Raw genomic sequence first — 24,582 nt, forward strand, 5'->3', positions numbered from 1 at the left:
CTCTTTTCATTTACACAAATTAACATTTTCTTAACTTGCAGCCAACAACAGCACAACACCACTCTACAAGATGATCTCACTGCTGCACAAAGTGAGGAAGGCAAGAATACCACTCCATCAGCTGAAAATCCAGTTGAAGACCCCACTGACAGTCTAGACGATGGCGTTTACTGACCACCCTATAACACCTATCCCAAAATGTTTTGAACAAATAGCAACTAGGTTCTGCAAGTCTTTTCGTTATGAACACAAACAAATCTACTACTAAGTTGTTTAATCTTTTTTGTTGTTTAACCCTCTTTTGAATGATGCTTGGTATATTAAGATTAAGATATTAACAATATCTTAACATTCCAATCAGCATAAAAATTGCCTCATCAGTTTGGTTTTTGTAACTAAACCATGGCTTCAAATGTTCATACATCTAAGATATATGTACAAAAAACTACTATGTCAGTGGGTAAGTCATGTATGAACATATTTCCAGTGGGTAAGTCATGTATATGTACAAAAAACTACTATGTCTAAAGACTTTGCTTTTGTCTTCAAGTTCTGCTAGCACTTGTATTTACATATCTTAATTGTTTACTCAATTTCAATAATTATTTATACCGACGGCATCGCGCGGGCAATTTACTAGTTCTAGCTAGAGGAGGCCATGCAGTATGTTCTTATTGTAGGACTTTGGCATATTGCTGATCAATACATGGTGGTTCAAAAATGGATGCCTGGATTCAATCCTCATGAGGAGAAGGTTAGCCCTTTTTGAGCCAAGCTGCATATTTTGAGCCATAAATATTTTCGGCCCAAACATCTCTTTATCCTCAATTCATCAAATAATCTCCTGTTGTGATGCAGGAGCATCCAATAAGCCAGCAAGCAGACCTAAAAGGAAAACTGAAGCCCAAAGCTACCTCAAAGATTAATTATGTCCGCAAAGAATGGGCTTTCCTATATTTCATCTTTCCTTTTTAATATCTCCTAATTGTTTGCGAGTTTATTTCCTATTAGCTTGTTAGTTACTCTATTTTTTGGTTTTCTAAGTTTATTAGGTTTTAGATACTATATAAACAAGTTATGTAATTTACTTTGGATGGTTTTTGGAGATTATTGAATAGGAAACTCTGCACCTTTGCGGTACTTTGTGAGTTTGTGTCTTTGGTTGATGGTGTCCTTGCGAAAGGCTTGTGTTCAGATACCCTCTCCGGCATCATGTTGGCCCTTTCCTCCAACATTCAAGTGCCTGCATTCCTATCATGCACACTTCACTCAAAGTCCAAGGTATTGGCAAAAAAAAAGTCGAAGGTAATGGCAAAAAAAAAGTTGAAGGTATTGGCAAAAAAAGGTCAAACATTCGCTTTGTGAAATTTGTGATCCCTTGGAAGTTGTAAGAGTAGATTAGATCAAAAGGAGAAAAAGGAGAAATACAGGAAATGGAGGTGAAGGGAGAAATGTAAAATGGACGGCTTAAAACCAGCAATTTAGCCCAGCTACTATTAACAGTACTACTCTCATTGAATGGGAAAAACTTGCATGTAATAGATATATACACCCACTCTCTCACAATTTTCTCACATGCTAGTCATGCGACTATTTATTGTGAGAGAAGTTGTACACCTGTTATAAACAAGTTTTTCTCCTCATTGAACACACAGCAATTCATTTCCACAGCAGCTGCCAGCACGCACATAAAGATGCCAATCCCAAAATACATTTCCTTCACCAGACAGGTCATTTTATTTGATCCATAATTTGAAGATAGTTTCACAACCACTAGCCACTAGGTGAGGTAGCTACAACTAGCAGAAAAGAAAAACTGGTCCTCATTACAGCCTTATCTACTGATGAAAATGACCTAAAATGCTACCAAGCCTCTTCAAGCCTTCTTTTGTTTGGCAGGTGGGGGAAAGAGAGCGCGGAAGACCCAAGAAGCCAGTATTGCTCCTATGAAGGGACAAATCCAATAAACATAAAACTGCTCCCATGTGTTGTGTCGATTGTTTACATATGCCCAACCAAATGCCTACAAAGACCAAGCATAATACATTCTGTTAGACCTCTACATATCATAAAGCTTGGAAAGTTCTCATCATAATCAATACGTAAACTAAACATCCAGCAAACAAAAGAAAATGGAACAATCATAAACACAAGAAGAATTAGACCAAAGATTTCATATCTTTTTATATTAAATACAAGGGTTTCTTTTTCACTTTTGTTATCCAAACTTTGACCCGTGTCTCAATTTGGAATCCAAACTCTAATTTGATCTAATTGAGTACTTAAACTAATATTTGGTATCTAATAAGTCCCAAATCTTAATTCTGCCAATCAAGAACCTGATTCCATAAGTCAAGTTAAACAGAACGAGGGGCAATTAAACCATTTCAGAAGGCTTAAAAAACAAAAAACAATAAAGTTAAGGAAATGAAGAAAAGGAGGAGGAGGAGGACTGAAGAAGAAGGTGGTTTCAGGCTTTCAGCTTCGGTCACGACTCAACTGTTTTGACCGCACATTTTGATCTGTCATATGCCCATATCCTTTGGTCCAATAAATTGGCACCAACCTTGAAACAATAAAAGAAGAAGAGGAGGAGGTGGGTGTGAGGGATCTGCAATAGTTTTCTTGTTTTTATTTTTTATTTTTTTTAATTATGGATATGAAACAGTAAAAGGTGGGTTGGGGGTTGGGGAGAAGAAGAGGGGGAAAAATAATCTTGGGAATATATGGATCTAAAAGGAGGAGGAGGAGGAGGAGAGAGGTGGTGGTGGTGGTGGTGTCGTGGGTGGAGGCACTGAGGCAGAGAGAACCATTGGCAGAGGAGAAGAAGCAGATGATGAAAAGACAAAATTATCCTTGGGAATATCCTCTTCCGTTAACTGACGGAGTTAGGATTTGGGACTTATTGATACTAAATAATAGTTTAGATACACAATTGGATCAACTCAGAGTTTTGGGTACCAAAATAAGACATGGGTCAAAGTTTGGGTACAAAGGTGAAAAAAAAAAAAAAAAAAAAAAACCCTAAAAAAAACTACAGAGAAGAACAGCAAGAGCAGTAAAGAACAAATTGGCAAAAAATGATTATAAATAATTCAAATCCAACATAAATCATAAAGGTTCTTGCTTACATGTCAAGCCATTTGATTCTCATTCATAAATCCATCATAAAAAGAAATTCACAGAGGATTCAGATTAAAGAACCATACAATGAAAGAAAACACCAAGGGGTATATACATATATGTATTATATATATATATATATATTTATGTTAATATGTGTAAAGAAGACACATGATACACTTACCCCCAAAATATTCACATTCCTTCACATCAAACATGACCCACCACAAAAATAAAAAAGCCCTACCTTGCATCCCATGCAGAAAATTTTTCCTTTGCTTTATCTCCTTCCTTTATAACTTACTTTTACTAAATACCTATCATAAATCTTTGTGACATTGAGGATTGTGATACATCATTTTTAAATCCATCCTATTATCTTGTTGGGTATAAGCCATGCCACACCAATTTTTGTTGAATTCTTTAAATAATGTTAGAAGGATCATATATTTTAACCACATTATCCGGCAGGTGATGTGTTTATTAACAACTGGCCATAATAATTGATGTTCGAAGTCGCTCCCACTAAAGAAAATTTATGGCTCCATCCCTGCAAGGGGTCATGGTTATAGCACCAAGCCAAATTAATGACTGTAAAGTGAAATCTGACTTTAATACAATCCAAACGACAATGGTTAAGATAAAATCAGAATTCAGAATATATTGAAAATCAACCCCTCATTGCCCAAAAAGTAAACGAGTACAGAATAGTAGGGGAAAAAGTTTCTGGTGGCAACATCTAGGGATGAAGAACCTCAATTGGCTTATGTGCAAATATTGCACAGGATGAAGCTCAGAAAAAGCAAAAGGTTGATTTTCAGTTCACAAGATGAATTTTAATTTTGAAGAGACTAGTGTGCCTGAAGCAAAGCTAATAGTCACAAGACATCATCTTCCATGCAAAATTACTAAGGAACCAGTCAATAATTTCTTCCATGATACACTTAATATTGTAAAACAAAAAAACATTGCTTTGATATTATTATATACCTCCATTTTATATCCAAAAATCAGTTTTGATATTATTATATCTACGAATCCGTGAGAAAATAAATTCCGTTGCCCAAAAATACCAACCAAGTTTACTGGATATGGAAGCAAAATGAAAGAGTACATATCAGTGGGCAAGAAGTCCACCGAAATACAACAAGAACACTACAACAGCTAGGAAACATTAAAACTACAACAGCTACAAGATCACAACCCCTCATCAAAAACCCCTGCTCTATACAACAGAACTGATTACAACCAAAATCTTATCCAAACACAAAGTCTACCAAATCTAGAGTACAGTTGCACTCCAGTCATAAAGTATTGATTTAAGAGAGTTATCTCGAAATTCTGAGGATACCGAAGCCCAATGCAAAGACCAAAAACGAACCCTATCCCACAATTGAGCTACTTCCTCACCCCTAGCTTCCTAAAAAATTCTCCTATTTCTTTGTTGTGTGGGAGATACAAGTTTTTTGGAGGTAGCACCACCAATGATATTAAAGAACCAAAAATGTCAATGGTAGCATTGCCACTCATTGCCAAACTGAAAGAGCTTCTCTCTCCCTGTCCTCCTAGAGGTTCTAAAGAGAGCCAAGGTGCACAACTCAACAAAGAAATACACATCTCTTCCCACAAGGGAATAACAAAAGCAATGAACGATCATTGTCTTTGCACATTCTGTTAAGGACCAACGTATTTTATAACATGCATCAAAACTATGGAAGGTCTAGATTAGTACATCCTCAATCTGAAGTGATCAAGATTGAAGGAACGCGAATTATTCTAGAGAGGAAGGCTACCATCTACGCAACTGTGTAATTAAGAGCAATGATAAAAAAATTTATGCAGACTTCAAGCTTAGCATATACGCATACATGTGCTTTTTTGGAAAGAACATTATTAACTGAATAAGTGTAACGTAAAAATATTATAACTCATGGAAAAATAATACTATTCCTCTTATATCAATTATAAGATCAAACTCCACCATATTTCTCATCCTAGATACCATATGTGCTAGTTTCCTATACTACAAGTTCTACATTTTTCTCTTCCCACAGTATCCAAATTGATGCAACCAATTCCCCAAAAATTAAATTCCTTGTGAGATGATTTCAAAACTAAAAAATCCTCTTCGACCAATGCAGTAAACCCTTAAATGCGGTCAAAAATATAGTTTAGGCAAAGGGGCAAGCTAATCTCTTGAAATCTTCATATCTGTACATTTTAGGTTGAGTGCATTGAAATTGCTTACTATATAATTATATCTTAAACTTAGTAAAACAAAGTTCCTACATCTTTCTCGGTATTAAGAAGTCATCACACATGAAAGATTTTGAGTTCCCAATCATTTCAAGCATCTATCAGTCTAATTCAATTTTTTCATCATGACCAAATGATTTTGCTAGAAAATTGTTCCACTACTTACAAATGGCTAGGAAGGAAATACGAAATAAAAATTAAGAAGAGGCAACAAAATCAGACGTAGGAGAACTCAAAAAATGTTCCCAACTGAAAGTTCTCCTTAATTTTCATTTCACCAACACAAGACAGGAATTTTTCAACTTACGCAAGAAATTCACCAATTAATTCATCTTACTTTTTTCATCCCAAGAAGACTGTCCTTCATTGAAAAAAACAATTTCATTTCAGTTAGACTGTAATTAATGCATTCACACCCTATTCGGTTCTGCATTTCCTTCATTACCCACATTTTGCACTTGTTTAAAATGTAGAAGTCACAGAAAACGGCTAATATGGAACGATACTTTGAGAGAGTTAAATCATTTGTGCCTTGACTTTTCAAAATGGGTAAATGGCTTCAGAGCAGGGAAAGTAGAGAGGAACTTTTTAAACAATAAGAAAACATTGCACATTTATATATTAACCATTAAGGAAATACCACAAATGTGCTAAATACATCAGTATTTTATATTTATTGTTTTATTAATTTTGCAACGATATGCTACTGCCGTCAGAATTCAGAAACCACTAATGCTACAAAAAGAAAAATCGTAAGGAATAAATTGAATAGTTCTCTGTCAAACTTCTGATAGAAGATGACCATAAAGAATCATGGAAATAGAAATAGAAACAGAAACAGAAAATAATAAATACTAAATAATTTTTTAAATCTCTGGATGATGTCATATATTCATACTTAATGAGTTAGACGAAGATAAACGAGTTCCTAATATATAAGCACAACTCTCGCTCCCTCTCTCCGTCTTCTCTCTCTCTCTCTCTCTCTCTCTCTCTCTCTCTCTCTCTCTCTCTCTCTCTCTCTCTCACATACACACACACACACACAAAGAGTTGTGGATGGAAAGTGTTTAGAGAGGGGATGAAGAAGAAGGTAGGCTTTTTAGTGCTTTTAGGGCGAATGGAGATATGACAACTAAGAATTTAATCAGAAAAATAGAAAATACATTAAAAGGGAAGAAAAAAATGGTATACTTTCTCATTGTGTCCACATGTCCCATAAATCAAATATTGACAACTATCTGACAAACAGATTAAAAAGTCGAAGAGCACAATAGCAATGTTAAAGAAAATATCTGAAGGTGTTCAATAAAAGTAATCAAACAAATTTAGTATTATGATAAGCGCCACCAACAGATATAGGGTATCTCATGTATCACAATAGAATATAAATCTTCGTACACAAAGTCAGTTCTAATAAAAGAAAACTTCTTAGCAATACATCAACAAGTATAAACAAAAAATGTAAGTATAAGTTCCAATAGTAAAATACAAATCTCAAGTACAAGTTGTCTAAAAGCAGTATGGATAGCATCATAGATACATTTGGAGAAAGTGTAATCATCATTATAAGATGGTGATGGTGATGGTGATGTTGCATTAAATTCAATAAGATTCGTCTTAGTGCAAGGAATTGATATGGTATTGGCAGAAGAGAAGAAACTGACATTATGACTTTGATAAAAAACAAAAAATAACAAATGTTTTACTTACGTTGGCAGGATTCATTGAAGGCCCGGTATACACAGAACCGGCAACAACCAATGCCACAGTAACCACAGAAAGTAGCAACGTCTTCAAAAGTGGGCTAGGAGGACCCCTGAGTACGATTACAAGGACAAGAAAGGAGATTACGAAAGTCAAGACCCCCTCAGCAATAGCTCCAGTATGCAAGTCAACTTTTAAGGAAGGCCCTCCAAGCATGTTCTTGTACTTCAAGGGCACGACCTCCATAATTGCCAGTGCTCCACCCACAGCACCCAAAGCCTGTGGAAATCAAGGAGATTGATATTAAGCAGTCTAAGCATCATTGGATTCGTTTATAAATTAGTTACATAGTGTTTCTCTCTGGAGGATGTCTGTTTAAAGAACCGGTTTGTTTTTTCACCTTTTGATCTTATTTTTGGCATGGTTTAATATTTTAGGGTATAAATTGTCAATTGGGACTCGTTCATCGGTTTGAAGGGCTCCCGTTCTTAGATTATATTTCAGGTTTTAAGTTTGGAAACTCAACGATAATTCTATATCTAAAAGATAGAGCTCTATACCCTCTATGTTATATGTTGAACCCTGTCAAGAATGGGAATGAGAGGACAAAGACATAAAATTTAAAATGAGTAGATTCTGTTAAATTACATGCCTTCGATCGTGGAACGATAGGATAGGCTGATAGTGGAAGAAAAGAGGAAAATTGAAATGGAATAATGAGTTAATGAGAATTGGGAAGAAAGAGTAAAGTAAAGAGAGTTGACCTGAGCAGGAAAGCGGAGGGCCATGGAGAAGAGGGTGTCGGGGCCAAGGCCGGCGGCGTAGAAGGAGGCAGTGCTGGTGGGGTTGAAGCTGGCCCCGCCCAAGACGTCTCCGATGAAAGTGAAGACAAAGACAAGAACGAAGACAAGGAAGGTGGTGATGAAGAGAGAGGGCCAGACCAGCCCTTCAAGCCCAACAGCACTTGCGATGATAGTCGTGAACAGTCCAAGCGTCGATGCACTGAAAACCCACATGAAGGTAAGCACAACATCTCCAATCGCTGCCTTCACCGCACCCATATCTACGATTGTATGTTGTTTGTGGGTCTCTCTTTAATCTCTAAATCTTAGCAGAGCTCTCCAACAGTCTCCTTCTCACTCTCTGACTCACTTCTGGTCAAGGGCACAGATAAACAGGAAGACACCACCAAGACTGTTTAAATCAACACGCACCTTCCTCTTCGGAGTTTTTTTTATCCCCTTTTTTTGAAAGACTTTGGAGTCCAGCTTTTATTTTTTAGATATATTATGGCCTTGTGCTGTCATGCTATGCATCCTTTAATTTTATTTCTTTATTTCTTGTTTTTTATGAGATTCATGCAATGGTTTTATTCTCTCATCATCCAACGATCCAAGTATCCAACATCCTATAAAAAAAAAAAGAGGGAGGCTATGCAAACCACCCTTTTGTGCTGAGTTGACCACCCTAATAAATGTTTTTTAATTTTTTTCTTATTTTACCTTTTATTGCAAAAACATGATAAAATCACCTAGATCCATTCGGTAGTCATCTATCGAAATATCCACCAATATTCGGCAGATAAGTTTCAAATAAATACAAATATTTCAGCAGATAACTGTCGAATGCCTTTTTCATTTCCATTCGGTAGTTATCCACCGAATAATCCACCAATGTTCAGCAGATAACTGTCAAATAATCATAAATATTTCGGTAGATAACTGTCGAATGACCCAACGAACAAAATTGAAATTTTTTTGTTTTAAGGGTAAAGTTGAAATTTTAAAATAGGGTGGTCAACTTAGCAATTTAGGGTGGTCTGAATAGCATTGGCCTAAAAAAAAAAGTAGCCATCTTTTTTCTTTTTGGATCTGAAAAGTAGCCACCTGAATGGGCTAAATGAGTTGGTATATTATTATGTAGGATGGATCTAATCAGATCCGAGGACATGGAGGCCCACTAATGAGTGATGACACTGATAAGATTACCACTTTACCCGAACTTGTTTCATTATTCTGCTTTATGGTTTATTACTCCTTCCGTCCTGTGATGTAATATCACTATTCACTAGCATTGGGCCCATGTTTCCTCTCCTTTCCAAATCAACTTTCTCTGTTGGATACTGAATATTGGGTAGAAAGCAAACCGACAACAAAAAGGAAGGAATCTTGCCCAGTTGCCCCAAAGAAAAAAAATCCAATAAAAGGGAAGGAACTTGGCAACTAAACTCCTAAGGCCTTCCACTATGGTAAACCCATTTTTTGTGACCCAAAATGAGTAGTGCTGTGACCCAATTCTCACTGCAATGGTGCTGTGACCCATTTTGGGTCACAGTGTTTTATACATATTTAAAATATGCCTAATATTGATTAAGTGATGTTTAATTAATAATTTTAAATTTAAAGTACAATAAAAATTATTTTATTTGTCTTATTTTAATGAGATCTTTAAAACAAGGTCAATATTGAATATATTTAAAATAAGAAAATTTCATAAATTAGACAACATAAGCCTTACAACATCGGGACTTCAACAACCACAAACAAGAAAAACAACACGATGATTTAAAGGAAAAACAAGAACAACACGATCACTAAAAGAAAAAACAAAAACAATACGATGATTTAAAGAAAAAACAACAACAACAACAATTGCATTCGACATGACAGAAAATGAAGCGAACTTCTTATTCGGAGTCCGATGATGAAGAATTGACACCTCTGTAATTATACCAATATGAGATCTTCTGTTCGGTTTCACACTCATTACATGATTGAATCAGAGGGTTCTTCCCGCAGGTGCATGGCACGGGTGGTTTGGGCTCTGGCAGGTGGTTCAACCATTGGTGGCGAAGATTTGGGTGGTTGGCTAGATCCTTGAGCTTCAATCTCTTGCAAAATGCACACAAAGGGACCAAAATATCATCCGAACACTTGCAGAACCTCCAGTCTGGTTCTTTTGCACGCTCCATCATTAAACAATAATCGCACAATGGTGCAGCACAGTTAGGGAGGTACTTACACAAGCTTTGATCGCACTGTTGTTTGGAGCTCTCACCGGTGCCTTGCTTGGAGCTCTCACCGACGCCTTACTTGGAGCTCTCACCGACACTTTGCTTGGAAGAGGAAGCCATTTCTAAACGATAGTTATGTGGATGTGTTGGCCTTATAGTTAAACCTTGGTATTTATAGGGAAAAAATGTGCATAACTTGCCCATTGGATTCCCTGATGGATTCACAAATACTCGAATCTCACATGTGAAGCAATAGTGTTGTGCATGTGATGGAGTGTGGAGTCAGTGTATAGTCTTGTCATTGGTTCAGTGAATTATTTTGCAAGCATGTGATGGTTGTGTCATGTCATGTCAGCTAAGAGAAATCAATGCCTTTATTTCATTTCACAAATTGCAACTGACAAACACAAACACACTTAAACAGCAAATACAAAGACAAATAACAAACTTCAGGATCAACTGCGAAGATTAACCTAACATACGATAATGAGAACAACATTGACGAACCATGATCCAGGTCGGACTAGGTTGGGGCAAGTGGTGGGTTCCCCTCTCGGATCCAGATGTGCTCAATCAAATTGGTTTTTAGGGATTCGTTGACATTTCGGTCCCTAAGAAAATTCCGACGAACATTCATCTCAGGTAATGATGATGGAGCGGCACCGGTCGGACATGGTTCTACACCTTCGTATTCAGCTTCTGCCCTTCTAGTGCTCGCTTCTGGGTCTATTGGGTCATCCCTACAGTCATCCTCAGGGCGCTCATCCTCCACGATCATATTGTGCAATATTATGCACGCCTTCATGATATACCCAAGCTCAATCGGACGCTAATAACGAGCATGTCGTTTTATAATCTGCCACCGGGCTTTTAAAATTCCGAACGCCCTCTCCATATCCTTCATGTATCCCTCCTGTCGAGCGGCAAACAACTTATGGTGGGGAAGAACGGGACTGTGCAATGTAGTGATAAGAGTTGACCATTGAGGGTAGATCCCATCTGCAAGAAAGTATGGAATGGTGTAGTCTATCCCATTCATAGTGAATTTCACCCTGTGGTTTCGGCCGGAAATCATATCATCAAAGAGATGAGAACAGTCCAGCACATTGATATCATTATTCGACCCAAGTATACCAAAATTTGCATGCCATATCCACGTGTCGTACCCAGCAACGGCTTCAAGGATAACTGTTGGGACACGATAATGCCCACAGTAAACAGCTTGCTCGGCCATTGGGCAATTTTGCCATACCCAATGCATGCAATCCAAGCTACCAATCATACCTGGAAATCCTCTACGGCTCTCCTTTCGCAAAAGTTTTCTCAAATCGGTCAAGGTAGGCCTCCGGAGATACTCTGGTCCGAAGACGTCAGTGATGGCTCTCACGAACTTCAAGAATGACTGTCGTATGGTGGTTTGGCTAATGGTTATTAACTCTGAGACCAAATCATATGGAATGCCATATGCCATCACCTGCAGTGCTGCAGTCACCTTTTGGTGAAGTGTGCAACCCACTCTACCGACGGCATCAACTGTTGGACGAAAATACTCATCCTGGAGGCAAACCGCTTCGAGAATTCTATTGAATAGCGGTTGGTGCATGCGGTATCGCCTGCGGAAAGTCACGGTGTTCTCGATTGGCGAGGGGATGAAGTAGTTGTCCATGAGACGTTCATGGGCGGCTTCTCGATTCCGGTGTGTGTACCGGCGATTTGAAGAAGTACCGCCATGCCTTGGTGTACCGGCGACGATGGTATGACCCATTGACACAATCAACTGACCCACCATCTCCCTTCCATCCTCTTCCCTATCCCATTCAGCATCAGAGTCCGAAGACGAGGAGGAGGATGAATACACATACAAAGGATTCATTTTAGTGTTTATGGAATGAGAAATGATCCTGAAATAAGATTGAGTGTAACATGGTAAATATAGTGGTATTTATATTGAAACCACTTGCATTTGAGATAAGGAATGAATGGTCCACATTCATTTGCTTTATGATGGTGTAGTCATTTCATGCATCAGTCTTATCTACTGTAAAGCATGCATCAGTCTGTGGTTAATAAGGGAGAATCCAATGTTGGGTGGAAATGCAAACATGACTTAAAACAAGATTGACGTTCAAATTAAAGGATACAATTAAAGAGAAAACATAATTTAAAACAAGATTAACATTCAAAATAAAAAACACAATTAAAGAGCAAGGTCTAATTCTAATTATTAGGCGGGTACCCTTGGTTTGAGTGATTGAGGTTGGAAAGATCCGGGTAGTATTCAGATGGAGTGCACTCCGAATGGTGGTTAGCACGCATTTGCCTCCTTGCAATGACTTCAACCATTTTTTGCTCCCAATACATCCGTTGCCCATCATTCATTTTGGAGAGGTCTTGGCCCATAATATTTTGTTCTTCCCATTCTAGCTGCCTCTCGATCTTCATCCTTTCTCTTGCTTCCTTTGCGGCGTCTCTTTCACTCCTTGCACGCTCTCTGTCAAGTCTCATTTGTATGAAAATTCTTGAATTTTCATTATAATGATCTACTGCCTCAACCATATGAGTTTGGACGGGCTCGGCTGCCTTGGCCCGTTTTGCATGGTTTCTCCCTGGTGGCCTTGGTCGCGAGGAACCTATTAGTTGGAATGGTGGTGGGTTTTCGTCCTCGCCAAGTGGTATGACTGGATCCGCCTCCTCGGGATCATCATCGGCGGGAGTGTCGGCATCGTCGGTGGCGGGGGTCTCTGAATCACTAAACCGAACAGGAGCATGAACCGCAGCGTACTTTGCACTTTCCTTTATTTTTTCCCAAATGTGCACCCATGGAAACTTGAATCCAGTCTTGTTTCGAAAGCCTTCAAGTGCTTGCGTAAACTACAATAATAAAATAAAAATAAAACTATATAAATTTTCTTGTGGAAATGCAAACATAACTTAAATAAATAGTAAATTTGCTACATTTATAAACAAAACAAAACCATAATCATACAAATATATAAATATGCTTGATAGATAAACAAAATACAATATAATAATATCATTATATAAATATGCTACATTTATAAACAAAACAAAAAATAATCATACAAATATATAAATATGTTTGATACATAAACAAAACAATAAAATAGTAATACCATTATATAAATATGCTTCATTTATAAACAAAACATATAATAATTATACAAATATATAAATATGCTTGATAATTTGATAAAACAAAAAATAATCATACAAATATATAAATGCATAAAAACTTACCACATTGGCATCATTTGCACCGCTTGCGCGCATTCGCTCGGCCTCCAATAAGCAAGCATAAAATTTGTTGCAATCACGCGCAATATCTTTGAATCGTGCTTTAACACCGCCAACCTTACGAATGGTTTCACCCCCCATGTTACGCTTGAAAATTTGATAAATTTGTTCCCAAAGCATGGCGGCTCTATTTTGGGCACCAAGACAACCGTCGGGAGACCTCTCTAGGTATGCCATCACTAGGGCTTCATCTTCAGCTACCACCCAAGCACTTCCTCTAGGAGCCATGACAAAGAAAAAAAAAATTGTGCAAATTTGGTAAACAAAGGTTGTAATTTGTGATGAAACCATATGAGTGTTGTGTGATATATATAGACTCATTTGAAAATATAGCTGTTGGAGGGTTTGGGGAATTTTTTAAAATTTTTTTGAAATTTTTTGGCAATTTTTCGGATATTATTTCTATTTTAAATGATTTATTAATTATTTGTTATAAAAAAAAGATTTGGCCGATCTGGAACGTTTATTATCAACGGTCCATTAATCTAGGCCTTTGATTTGTTGCTTGGCCCGTCTAAAAAAAAAAATGAAGACAAAGCACAGCAGCTGTTGATCACCAACGGTCATCTCATCTGGACCGTTGGTGACCAGCCAAGCAAGCCACGCGTCAACAGCCAAGCAAGCCAGGCGCGGCCCACGAGATGAGATGCATACCAGTTCACTTCTTCTGCTCAGCCGACAAGCACAGCAGCAGGTGCAGGCGCGGGGCCCACAAACTTTTTCACCAGCAGTTGCTTCTCTCTCCTTACATGGGTGGGCTTCTGCTGGTTTTGGGTCACAGCCAATTTGGCTCACACTGAGACCCGGATTTGGGTTACACTTTGGGTTACTCCCTCTTTTGGGTCACATTTTCCGGCCCTTAGTGTTAAGGTGTGACCCATTTGTGACCCAAAATGGGTTTTGGGTCACACTTTCCGACTGCATAGTAGTAGGCCTAAGCTCTAGCCAATGACTTTGGTCTAGTGGCATTCAGCCTCTCCTATGTGGAATGAGGGTTTTTAGTTCAAATCTCATGGATGATAGTTTTTGATATTCAAACTTGTTTATTTGTTCCTAGTTTATCAATGGAATACGTAGATTATGCAACAGTGAAGAAAATGGGGGATATGGTGGGAAAAACATGCAAAAATGATGTCAACAATGCGACTTAGGTAGGTAGTAAACTTACACGCGTGGTTGTGTGTAAAGATAACTATTTGATTGTTTTTGGCTCATTTTGTATCAAATGTGGGTTGGTAGTAAAGGAATCTAGACATACATTCAAAAATCAATTGACAATGAGAGGAGTAACCCAAGACTCTTATAAACTATTATGCAAGGCTTCACATTTTTAATGTCAATAGGTAGGACACCAAAGAAAGGACTATTTGATGAAGGCTGGTAAACATAAGGAGATAACTTATGTCAATCCCACATAACCTTATTTTCTAAAACTCCAAACATATCATGTTGTTAGAAAACCAATGAATGCTAATGCTAAGAAACCTTCTCTAGGGCCTAGGGTGCAAGTTCAAAAAAGGCAGAGAACATATGAACTAGAGCACCACCACCATCAATTAATGTCTCAAAAAAACCCCCCATTAATTGATTAGCACACCGCCATGCATTAATGCATTGTATTGGAACATTAAACTCCAATTAACAAATGCATCAGTTGCCTTGGAAGAGTAGCATCGACTTGACTTCTGAAATGCCACTGGGCATTTTCATCATATTTAATACATGCATGATGTTCATTGTGCCAACACCAATTTAATGCCAGAAATGAATATACACTCCATTTTTGCTTGAAATAATACCAACGGTCAAGCATTGAATTCCCAATCCCATTAATTTCTATTAGAATTCCAAAAGGCATGCAAACACTCTACTAAGGAGGGAATAATATGCATGGTGCTCAACAATCTCCCCTCTTGACTTTTGTGAAGGACTCTGCTTCTCTCGACTCCAATGTCTAAAGTCCATCTTTCTAAGTGCCCATTTTTGAGTACCACAAACGATATCCATTGACCTTGAACTAGTACCAGCTTCACATAACCCAAATAAGAATATGGTCCTAGCTATGCCTAATTCATAACGGCTAATGCTTATGTGTAGTTGCATCGAGTAACCAATCACCGGTTATCCAAAGAGGGACCTCGACTTGACCTCTTCACTAGCAGGATTTACCTTCTCACCATCATCTAAACCCTAGAAACATGTCTTATGTGTCTCTACGTTATCCACAAACGAGACCCTTTTCAAGTACTTGATTTCATGTGCAAGCCGTTTCCCATTCTTCATCGAGGTCTGACTACAACCTATCAGACGATACAAACCACCACATTCTTCTCTTTTCATTATGACCATAAAGCTATGTGTGATTTATAAAGCTTCTCTTGCTACATAACACTTGCAACCTTTGGAGTCTAATTGGCTTAATTCCTCTGCAACTTCGAGACATATGCCACACCACCCAAAGTGTGCATCGCTCCATCAAACATTTTTATCTTCACCGTTCCCATGCACATAGCATCATAACTGGACTCATCAAGTGAAGAGAATAATTCACCATTTGACTCATGGAACATATCAAAATATTCCTTCACGGAGAAAATGTGATTAGTACAACTGGAATTCAATATCCAATCATTTTGAGAAGGAGTGTTACCTTTGCAGACTGTGAGAATTTCTCCAAATTCCACACAACTTTTCAGCTATTGATGTAGTGGAACAATTCGAGCCATTACTGTAATTCTTGTTCACAGCCGGACAAGTTTTCTTTATGTGGCCCCATTCATTGCACTTGTAGCATTGTTTCCCTTGGACTTAGACCTGCTATAACCACTAGATCCGTTGATAGTTTGTCTTCCCCTTTGATTCTCATCATGAGCAATATGTAAGGACTTATGAGTATCCTCAACTTTCTTCCTCTTTTCATTCGATAAACTTCCTCGAGCTTCAACATATCCTTACCATAAAAGACTTTAGTAACAATGTTGTCATAAGAATCGGGAAGCGAGGTGAAAAGTATAAGGGTCTTATCTTCTTCCTCAGTCTTGACATCAACCTTGGCTAGTTAATCCAATAGTTCTTTAATCATGTTCATGTGCTCTATGAGATTCCCACCTTATTGCATCTTTAGCTTGTACGAATCCCTCTTCAGGTTTAGCTTTGTAGTCAAGATCTCAACAAGATAAATCTTCTCCAGCTTTTCCCACAACTTCGGTGCTGAATCTACATCTATAACACTATTGATAATATTATCAACAATACAAAGTCTAATTATGCTAACACACCTAGACTCCAAGTCTTCCCAATCATCATTAGACATATTCTTTAGCTTGTCATCCTTTCCATTCAACACTTTTGTTAAGCCTTATTGAACTAGGATCCCTTCACTCTCTTTTTCCATAGAGTGAAGCTAGCTGCCCCTTCCATCAAACCTTTCCACCGTGAATTGGGAGGCAATATTTCTTGCCATGACGAAACCACGATCGAGGAATGACCACTACAAACGAAGAATGGATTTAACGAACGATGTCAAGCACCACGATCAATGAACCAAGCTCTGATACCACTTATTGGGAGTAAATCCAATCGTCATGGCAATGTTAGTAATGTGATGGAAGAATAAAATAAACAAATCAATAAAACAAAACAATAGAGCACCAAGAATTTAACGTGGTTCGGCAAAATCATGCCCTATGTCCACAGAGCGTTTTCACCTTCACTATGAGAGAAATAATTTTGTACAAGAATTGTACTCAAGAGTTTGAAGTCAAACCTGATCCGATCCCTTGTACCCAATAGGAGATACCCCTTGTACATCCTCTCTCAACTAGAAGATCACTCTACCCAAGCCTTATTCTCTCACACGTACTCAACTCTCATAGTGAACTCTCACACTCGTAGTTGATTGCCTTGCTTGCTTGATTGCTCAAAATGGCTAGCCTACACCTCATTTTTATAGCCCTCATGAGAACATTTTGAACTAGACCACCACTGTAATCAATTAATGTCTCTAGATAATTCTCCATTAATTGATAAGCACACCGACATGCATTAATGCATTGTATTGGAACATTAAACTCCAATTAACCATATTAATTGATTAGCATACTTACTCATAAATATAGTTAATAATCATATTAAGCTAAAGGACAAATTTATTACCTATTAGGTTTATTAATTGTCACGTGTGTAGGTCTGTAACACTTCGTCTGTCTTTTCTCAATCGCTCTAAGTATTCTCTCACTCTCAGTCTTCTCTCTCTTCACTCGCTCTTTCTCTTCTCTCGCTATCTTCCTCTTCTATCTTGGCTCGCTCTCTCCTTTTTCTTTTCTTCTCTCTCTCTCTCTCTCAATCTATCTCGATTAGGTTTGTCATGATGATTTTCGAATTCCTTTGATTTTGTGTGTTTTTGATTTGTTGTTGCTTGTAAAATATGAGAGTTGATTGTGTGATTTATACATGTATGATTTTGCGATTATGCTATCTTGAATGTATGTTGTTTAGTATTTTTTTTTTTTTGTTTTAAGTTTTTGGGTTTTTTTTCATCGTCTTTTTGTAGCTCAATTTATATTTGGAGATTGACTTCTTTATGTTAGCTTCTTGTGGCAAATGATCTCATATCGATCACTTTTGATTTTGGCTTCAATTTTGGAAAGATATAATTCTTTGTTGTTGGAAGTGTTTTGGAACTAGGTATGTTATTTTGTTCTTAATTTTTTCGGTTTAGTTAGATTTGTTATTGCATGAAATTCTATTTTTTATTTCTTTTCTTTTTTTTATGATTTTTATTTGTTGTATTAGTTATGAATTCAGTTCTTTGTGATGAATTTCTACAATTAGTATAGTTATTTGGTTTCTTTGAATTATTATTTGTGATTTAGTTGATTTGTCGTTGCATCAGTTTTTATGGTTTAGATTTCCTTTGAATTTTGTAACTGAATCTATTTTTAGTGTGATTTGTAGCTGGTTGGATGTTTAGGTTGAATTGTGAATGTATTAATTTCTATCGATATAATTTAAAGGTTTATTCGTGAAAATACCCCTTGAAAGTAACTTTCATTCTTACTTTGTTCCTAAACTTTACAAACCCTTTCAGTAAGCAATATTGCAACAAATATGGGCAACACATACTTTTTATTGACTAAATTCCATACCATTGCATTTGCCCAAAATTATGGTCAACAAACACTATTTTCACATTGACTTCATAAGTCATCCGTATTTGAGTTTGTTAACATCAACCAATGTGGCTAGGCAAGGCTAAAGTAGTTGCTTAATACTTAAAAAAACCATTAACATAAAAGAGCCATGAATTGACTATTTAATAATAGTTGCTTACACAATTTGGATTACTAAAATGTCAAACTCCACAAAAGCCATAGCTGTAAAGTCACCATCTTGACAATAGTGTGTGTGTACAACAACACTTAACAGGTGCTTTGGCACACTATCGAACACCTACAGTTCTTCGACCCTAAATGCCCCTGTTTCAATCTGGTTTGATAAAATAGGCTTATTATCAATTTTGCCCCCTGAACTATGATTCCATTCCTAATGTGTCCCTTTACTTTTTAATTCTATCAATTTACCACCTAACAGTTACAATGTTATTCTAATGTACCCCTTCGGCTCAATTCCGTCATAACCTCCGTTAACCTTACTGACGTGGCAGGGCATATTGGTCATTTTGACCTCTCTAGACCACTCAGCACCACTCATTTTGCCACATAGATCCAAGAGTGGAACCCACCCCTCAAGTTCTTCTTCTCCCTTATTTTTTCTTTTTCTTCTGCAATTCCCACCCCAACACAACTTCACCGTCACCCCAACCTAGCCCTTCTCGGCCCCGTCGCACCTCCCCCCCCAACCCAATCTCCCAGCCCCGTCACACCCCTCCTCCCACCCAACTCCGTCGCACCCACCGACCCACCCAGCCCCACTGTCGCACCCACCCACCAACTCTCTCGTCCACCACCACAACTTCACCGTCACCCCAACCTAGCCTCTCTCGGCCCCGTCGCACCTCCCCCCCAACCCAATCTCCCAGCCCCGTCACACCCCCCCTCCCACCCAACCCCGTCGCACCCACCCACCCAGCCCCACTGTCGCACCCACCCACCAACTCTCTCGTCCACCACCACAACTTCACCGTCACCTTCATCATCCCCTCCGACGGCCACCCACCAATTTGCAGATCTAGAGAGAGGGGAAAATAGAGAGAGAGAGAGAGAGAGAGAGAGAGAGAGAGAGAGAGAGAGAGAGGAGAGGGGTCATTGGCCAGGAATGGTGATGGGGCCGGTGCAGGTGGGTGATCGAGAGGAGAGGGTGGTGGGGTGAGTTTCTGATCGGGAGGGTTTAGGGAGGTGGGGGTGGCCTGGGCACGGGTTGGGGAGGGGAGGGGATTGTGGGTTTGGTTTTTTATTTTTTATTTTTTTTATTATTATTTTTTCTTTCTAAATATTAGAGTTTAAAATTTTTTTTTTTTGTTTTAAATTTTAAATTTTGAATTAAATTAAAGGGGTGGGTCCCACTTTTTATGTTTATGTAGCCAAGTAGGCGCCATGTCAACAAAATTAACGGAAATTATGACGGAAGGGGTATATTAGAATAACGTTGTAACTGTTAGGTGGTAAATTGATAAAATTAAAAAGTAAGGAAGCACATTAGGAATGGAATCATAGTTCAGGAGGTAAAATTGATAATAAGCCGATAAAATATTATATGAAAAAAAAGTTCTCAAACAGAGCAATAGGCAATGTCCAAGCTGATAGTGGAGGTGAAATTCCACCTACTTTGGGATTAAGAGATTCACTCGGTGGGTAAATTTTACCTATCTTATACTTGTTTCGCTACTATTACTTAATTAGTGGTTGAATCCATTACAGAAGGCAGCTTTTATGCAACTATAAAATGAGGGTGAGGCTTGCAAATATTAGTAGCTAGATCCATTGCAAAATGTAGTTCTTAAGCCACTTCAGTAATGAACTATGCAACTACTTCAGAAACCATTCACTAAGGTGACTCGATTCACCCACTAACAGTCACCTCCAGTTGGTCAAGAGTGGATTCATAGTTTATTGAATAAACAACTCAGCCGCTAAAGCTTCCACAAAACAATAATGGTTTGATTCATTTAGCATTGGACTGCCACATTAGTTGGCTTGCTAGCTGTCTACATCAATGTCAGGTTTGGTGAAGTTAGTCTACCATATTATTTTTGGGGGTGCTAAAGATCAATTGCTACCCCATTTTGTACAACCATCAGCATTTTAGTGATTGTATAGTGGCAATTGGACTAGCTAACTCAATTTAGTTGCTACGGGAGCAATGGTGAATGTTGCCCATATTTGTTGTAATGAATATTCCGTTAAGTCCATCAATTGCTCCGTTAAAAAAGCCGAACTAGCGCTTATGTGGATGAGTATTTTGGGACTGACAACATGCCAAATCAGCTCCATGTCAACTTATGTAGGCATCATGTCATCCTTTTTTACGGAGCCATTGACGGACTTGATGAAGCATGTGCAATGGTGATCAATTGGTAATTCAATTGGTATCTATTGACAATTTGAAACAAAAATGGTTTGCAATGGGTGTCAATTGACAATAGATGAATTGAAATGCCAATTAATAGATAAAAAATTTGACTTGCTAATTGATTTAGAATTGCACAAAAAAAGTGGAGGGACCCATCATGAGAAAAAGTGAAAGGAAGAGAAAGATAGTGTCATGTGGCTTGGTGTATCAATGTTTGTTTTTGCCATGAATTATGGTTTTATTATATATGAATTAATGTATCAATGTTTTATTATATGAATTATGGTTGTTTATTAATAGAGTTATTTTATAGTTATAATCTAAAATAGAGAAATTTAATTTTGGGTATTAATTTAAATTATTAAAAAATATTAAATATTAGGCTCATTTTAAGGATCTCATTGAGATCATTTCAATTGTATAAAATAAATAAATTTATAAATTTTAATTTGTAGGAGAATATACGAAAAGTATTAAAAAATATATAGCAAATTGACTTGAACCATCGCAACAAAAGAGACTTGTGTCAAATCAATAATAAGTCTAATTTAAATTGAAATTTTGTAGCTTCATTCATTTTGGTATTTGAACTTTTTTTTTTTTTTTTCTTTTTTAGAGTAATGGCTGCTAGATACAGTATATGAAGCGGTAATACTGTAATAGCATGTATGTGGCGTGATCATGAGAAAAGCAACAGACTCTCAAATAGTCAAATGCAATGAAAAAGGTAGAGAAACTGATGAATACATATTGAAGAAAGAAACGGCCATCCAATTAAAGTGGCAGCCTGGCACAGATTGAATACAAAGCACGTGAAAGAAAAAGACAAACAAGTGACGGATGATGATGATAAAGAGGAAACGGCAATTGTTCATAATTAAAAAGATGTCATGTTTGACAGAGATGGTGTGTGCATTGCTTTGTTAATTGGCATTCGAATATGTGATGTGGGCAATTGGCATTGTGAAATAACAAGTTAAAAAAATGGTTCATGGAAACTCATGACAATCAATCACCAGCTAATACAAAAAGAATGAAGGCCTCAACCAAAGTAATTGAGAGAAATAAAAGAGTCAAGAGTGACTGAAGCTGGTAGCAATGGGGATGACAATGACGAGAATGAGCAGCAGAAGGAGTATGAGTCCGAGACACATCCACTTCCTGGTGTTCCTCTGGTATCCCTTGGCAGTGGTGAGATGTTTGGTTCCATCCTTAACATAGTGGGAAGCATTCATGACATGATGTTCGATGTCGTCCATCTGCTCGCCCTGGGCCTCCACCATAACAGCCATGTCCAAGAAAACCTGATGAAGCTCAAGCAGGCTCTTCTCAATGTCCTTGGCGGCGTCATGTCTGTCCTGTATCTCCACCACTGTCTCCAGCACCTTCCCCCTACCATGCTCCTGTATCGCTCTCCCAAGAAATTCCTCCCCTCCTCCCTCTCCATTGGAGATGATCTTCTCGATCACCTCCTCGTTCGGGTACTCTCCTGTCACCGTGAAGTAGCGTCTTCCCACCGTCTCCTTGTACTCACTCATCATTCTCTGCCTCAGACCCTGAAACTCCATCATCAGCTCCTTTAGCTTCTTACGCAGCCCATTCGTCACTGCAATCCTCGTCCTGTAAATTGGGGTGCCTTCTTTGTACCCTGAGAGCCTCTTGTTGGCTGCATTGGCACGGTCCATGTCTTCCAGCTGAGATCGGATGGCCCTGGCCTTCTTCAGCACCGTCAGAATATCACCATTGATTCTGCTACGCAAGGATTGCAAGGCCTCCGACTTGTGGAGCGACTTGCTCTCCTCGTTCGCCTGCTGGAGGCGGACCAGAATGTCACGCACACAACCCATCTCCTGCTTCACCTTTTCGGCCTCTTCCAGGAACAGACCAAGGTCGCTTGTCGAGGATGACATCTCCAAATTCCCGGCTTCCAGGTCCAAATCTTTCATAGCCTCCTTCTTTAGATCCACATAGTTGGTGAACGATTTCGTCATCAGGTCGTTCATCTTTCCTTTGGAGGAAATGAAACAAAATTACTCTCTTCAATTGAATCAATCAAGCAATATATGAAATCCAGCTGAACAAGTCTTAGACAATTACTCGTGCATACCTTTTCCAATTACAGATTGGCCGGGAACAAATCAGGCAACAAATCAGCTCCAACTCCAAGATCTCAGGTGCTTTCCAAATCAAATACTTATCCAAGACCCAAGCCGATGACTTGCTTTTAATACAATGAGATTTCTAAACGGCTATTTTCAAGTTTTAAACAACTCGGTATCAGAAAAATAGCCGTTTCAGATCCCAACGGCTATAATTCAAATATCCGTGGGGCCCAATGTTTTTCTGAAGCCATGTTTTAGAACTTTTAGGCTTCTAGCCCAAGAATTTGATCCATATTCCACCCGTTATGAGTTGGGCTTATGCGCTTTATTTTATTAGAAAATAAGGAAAATTATCAACACCCTTTAATGAATGTGCTTAATTTAGGATTAATTTTTAACACCTTTTGAGTTTTATCGCATTTTTACAACACTTTTTAAAATTTCAAAATTACAGCAAGACCTTTTGAGCTTTTGAATTATTTTCACATAACCCCTTCTATTATAATTTCGTCAAAACACATTTCTAAATGACAACTTAACTTTAGCGTTAATTTACACTTACACCTAATAATTGTCAACACCCTTTAATGAGTGTACTCAATTTAGGGTTAATTATTGACACTCTTTGAGGTTTATTGTATTTTTACATACACTTTTTAAAGTTTTAAAAATTACAGCAAGACCCTTTGAGGTTTTAAACTATTTTCACATAACCCCTTCTATTATAATTTCATCAAAAAACATTTCGAAATGACAACTTAACCTTAGCAGTAATTTACACTGACACCTAAGGTTTATCATTCTCTTAGATTCCATAAATTCATGTACAACCCCTAATGTTTTAGCATGTTTCATAACCCTAAATAAAAAAGGACATGACAGAATCTAGTAAACTCTAAAATAATACTCACACAGTTTAAATAGTGTTTGGCTATAGTAATATTCCTTTTGTAATATTGTAATATTTTTTTTGTCTAGAATTAAGGTTCATAAAATTTAGGTACTAAATTTCAGTGTTTCTAACTGTATAACAGTACAACTTTTTGACTGAGTCACAATCGCAACTTATTTCATTTGTTAATTTTTTTTTCAAGTGTTTGTATTATGGGTTAAACACAACATTAGTGTTTAGTCTTTAGGTTGTAGGGCTTCATTCCCTAAGCCAAAATCTAAAAGCCTTTTTTTTTTTTGGCCACTTAAAAGCCTTAAACCTTAATAAACTCTAAACTTTTATGAACTCCATATAGTCACCACTATGCATGCTCATACAACTTTCAGAAAATCACAAATGTGAAAACATTCGAAAGCTTTCAAGTTAAAATTGTAACGAGATTCCAAATTCAAGAAACATTACCTGATGACCGAACACACAAATAAGCGAACTAAAGTTAAGGTAGCAAAAGCATCCATTCTATGGTTGTACCTCACATATAGGCTATCTACATGTTATACAATCATACCACATAAGAAGCTTCCAAGTCGAATTGTGAATTTTTTTAAATTAGCTAAATTTGTGTGGTTTGGAAAATCAGGGGT

General features: G+C 37.7%; 3 protein-coding genes across 4 annotated transcripts; all 3 read right to left on the bottom strand.

Annotated features, from left to right (window-relative positions):
* Nucleotides 1-1,425: 1,425 nt before the first annotated feature.
* Nucleotides 1,426-8,345, bottom strand: LOC147299911 (aquaporin SIP1-2-like). The gene is made up of 3 exons (XM_086229174.1): nt 7,851-8,345; nt 7,093-7,365; nt 1,426-2,023 (listed from the first exon to the last, which is right to left on the bottom strand). The coding sequence occupies exons 1-3, from the start codon at nt 8,145-8,147 to the stop codon at nt 1,877-1,879; spliced, it is 717 nt and encodes a 238-aa protein (XP_086085300.1). The 5' UTR covers nt 8,148-8,345; the 3' UTR covers nt 1,426-1,876.
* A 2,583-nt stretch (nt 8,346-10,928) lies between these two features.
* On the bottom strand, nt 10,929-11,972 carry LOC147299912 (uncharacterized). Its single transcript, XM_086232747.1, has one exon. It carries the CDS (start codon nt 11,970-11,972, stop codon nt 10,929-10,931), a length of 1,044 nt encoding a protein of 347 aa, XP_086088873.1.
* Nucleotides 11,973-21,941: 9,969 nt separating this feature from the next.
* Nucleotides 21,942-23,131, bottom strand: SYP111 (syntaxin of plants 111). Of its 2 annotated transcripts, none has more exons than XM_086229511.1 (2): nt 23,052-23,131; nt 21,942-22,952 (listed from the first exon to the last, which is right to left on the bottom strand). In XM_086229511.1, the coding sequence occupies exon 2, from the start codon at nt 22,945-22,947 to the stop codon at nt 22,018-22,020; it is 930 nt and encodes a 309-aa protein (XP_086085637.1). In that variant the 5' UTR covers nt 22,948-22,952; nt 23,052-23,131; the 3' UTR covers nt 21,942-22,017. The 2 variants fall into 2 exon arrangements, with proteins under 2 accessions (XP_086085637.1, XP_086085638.1); XM_086229512.1 differs by having other exon boundaries at nt 21,942-22,947; nt 23,052-23,129.
* Between the last annotated feature and the right edge of the window lie 1,451 nt (nt 23,132-24,582).

This window comes from Dryas octopetala, chromosome 1 (genome assembly GCF_963921425.1).
Source record: "Dryas octopetala chromosome 1, drDryOcto1.1, whole genome shotgun sequence".
NCBI classification, from domain to species: Eukaryota; Viridiplantae; Streptophyta; class Magnoliopsida; order Rosales; family Rosaceae; genus Dryas; species Dryas octopetala.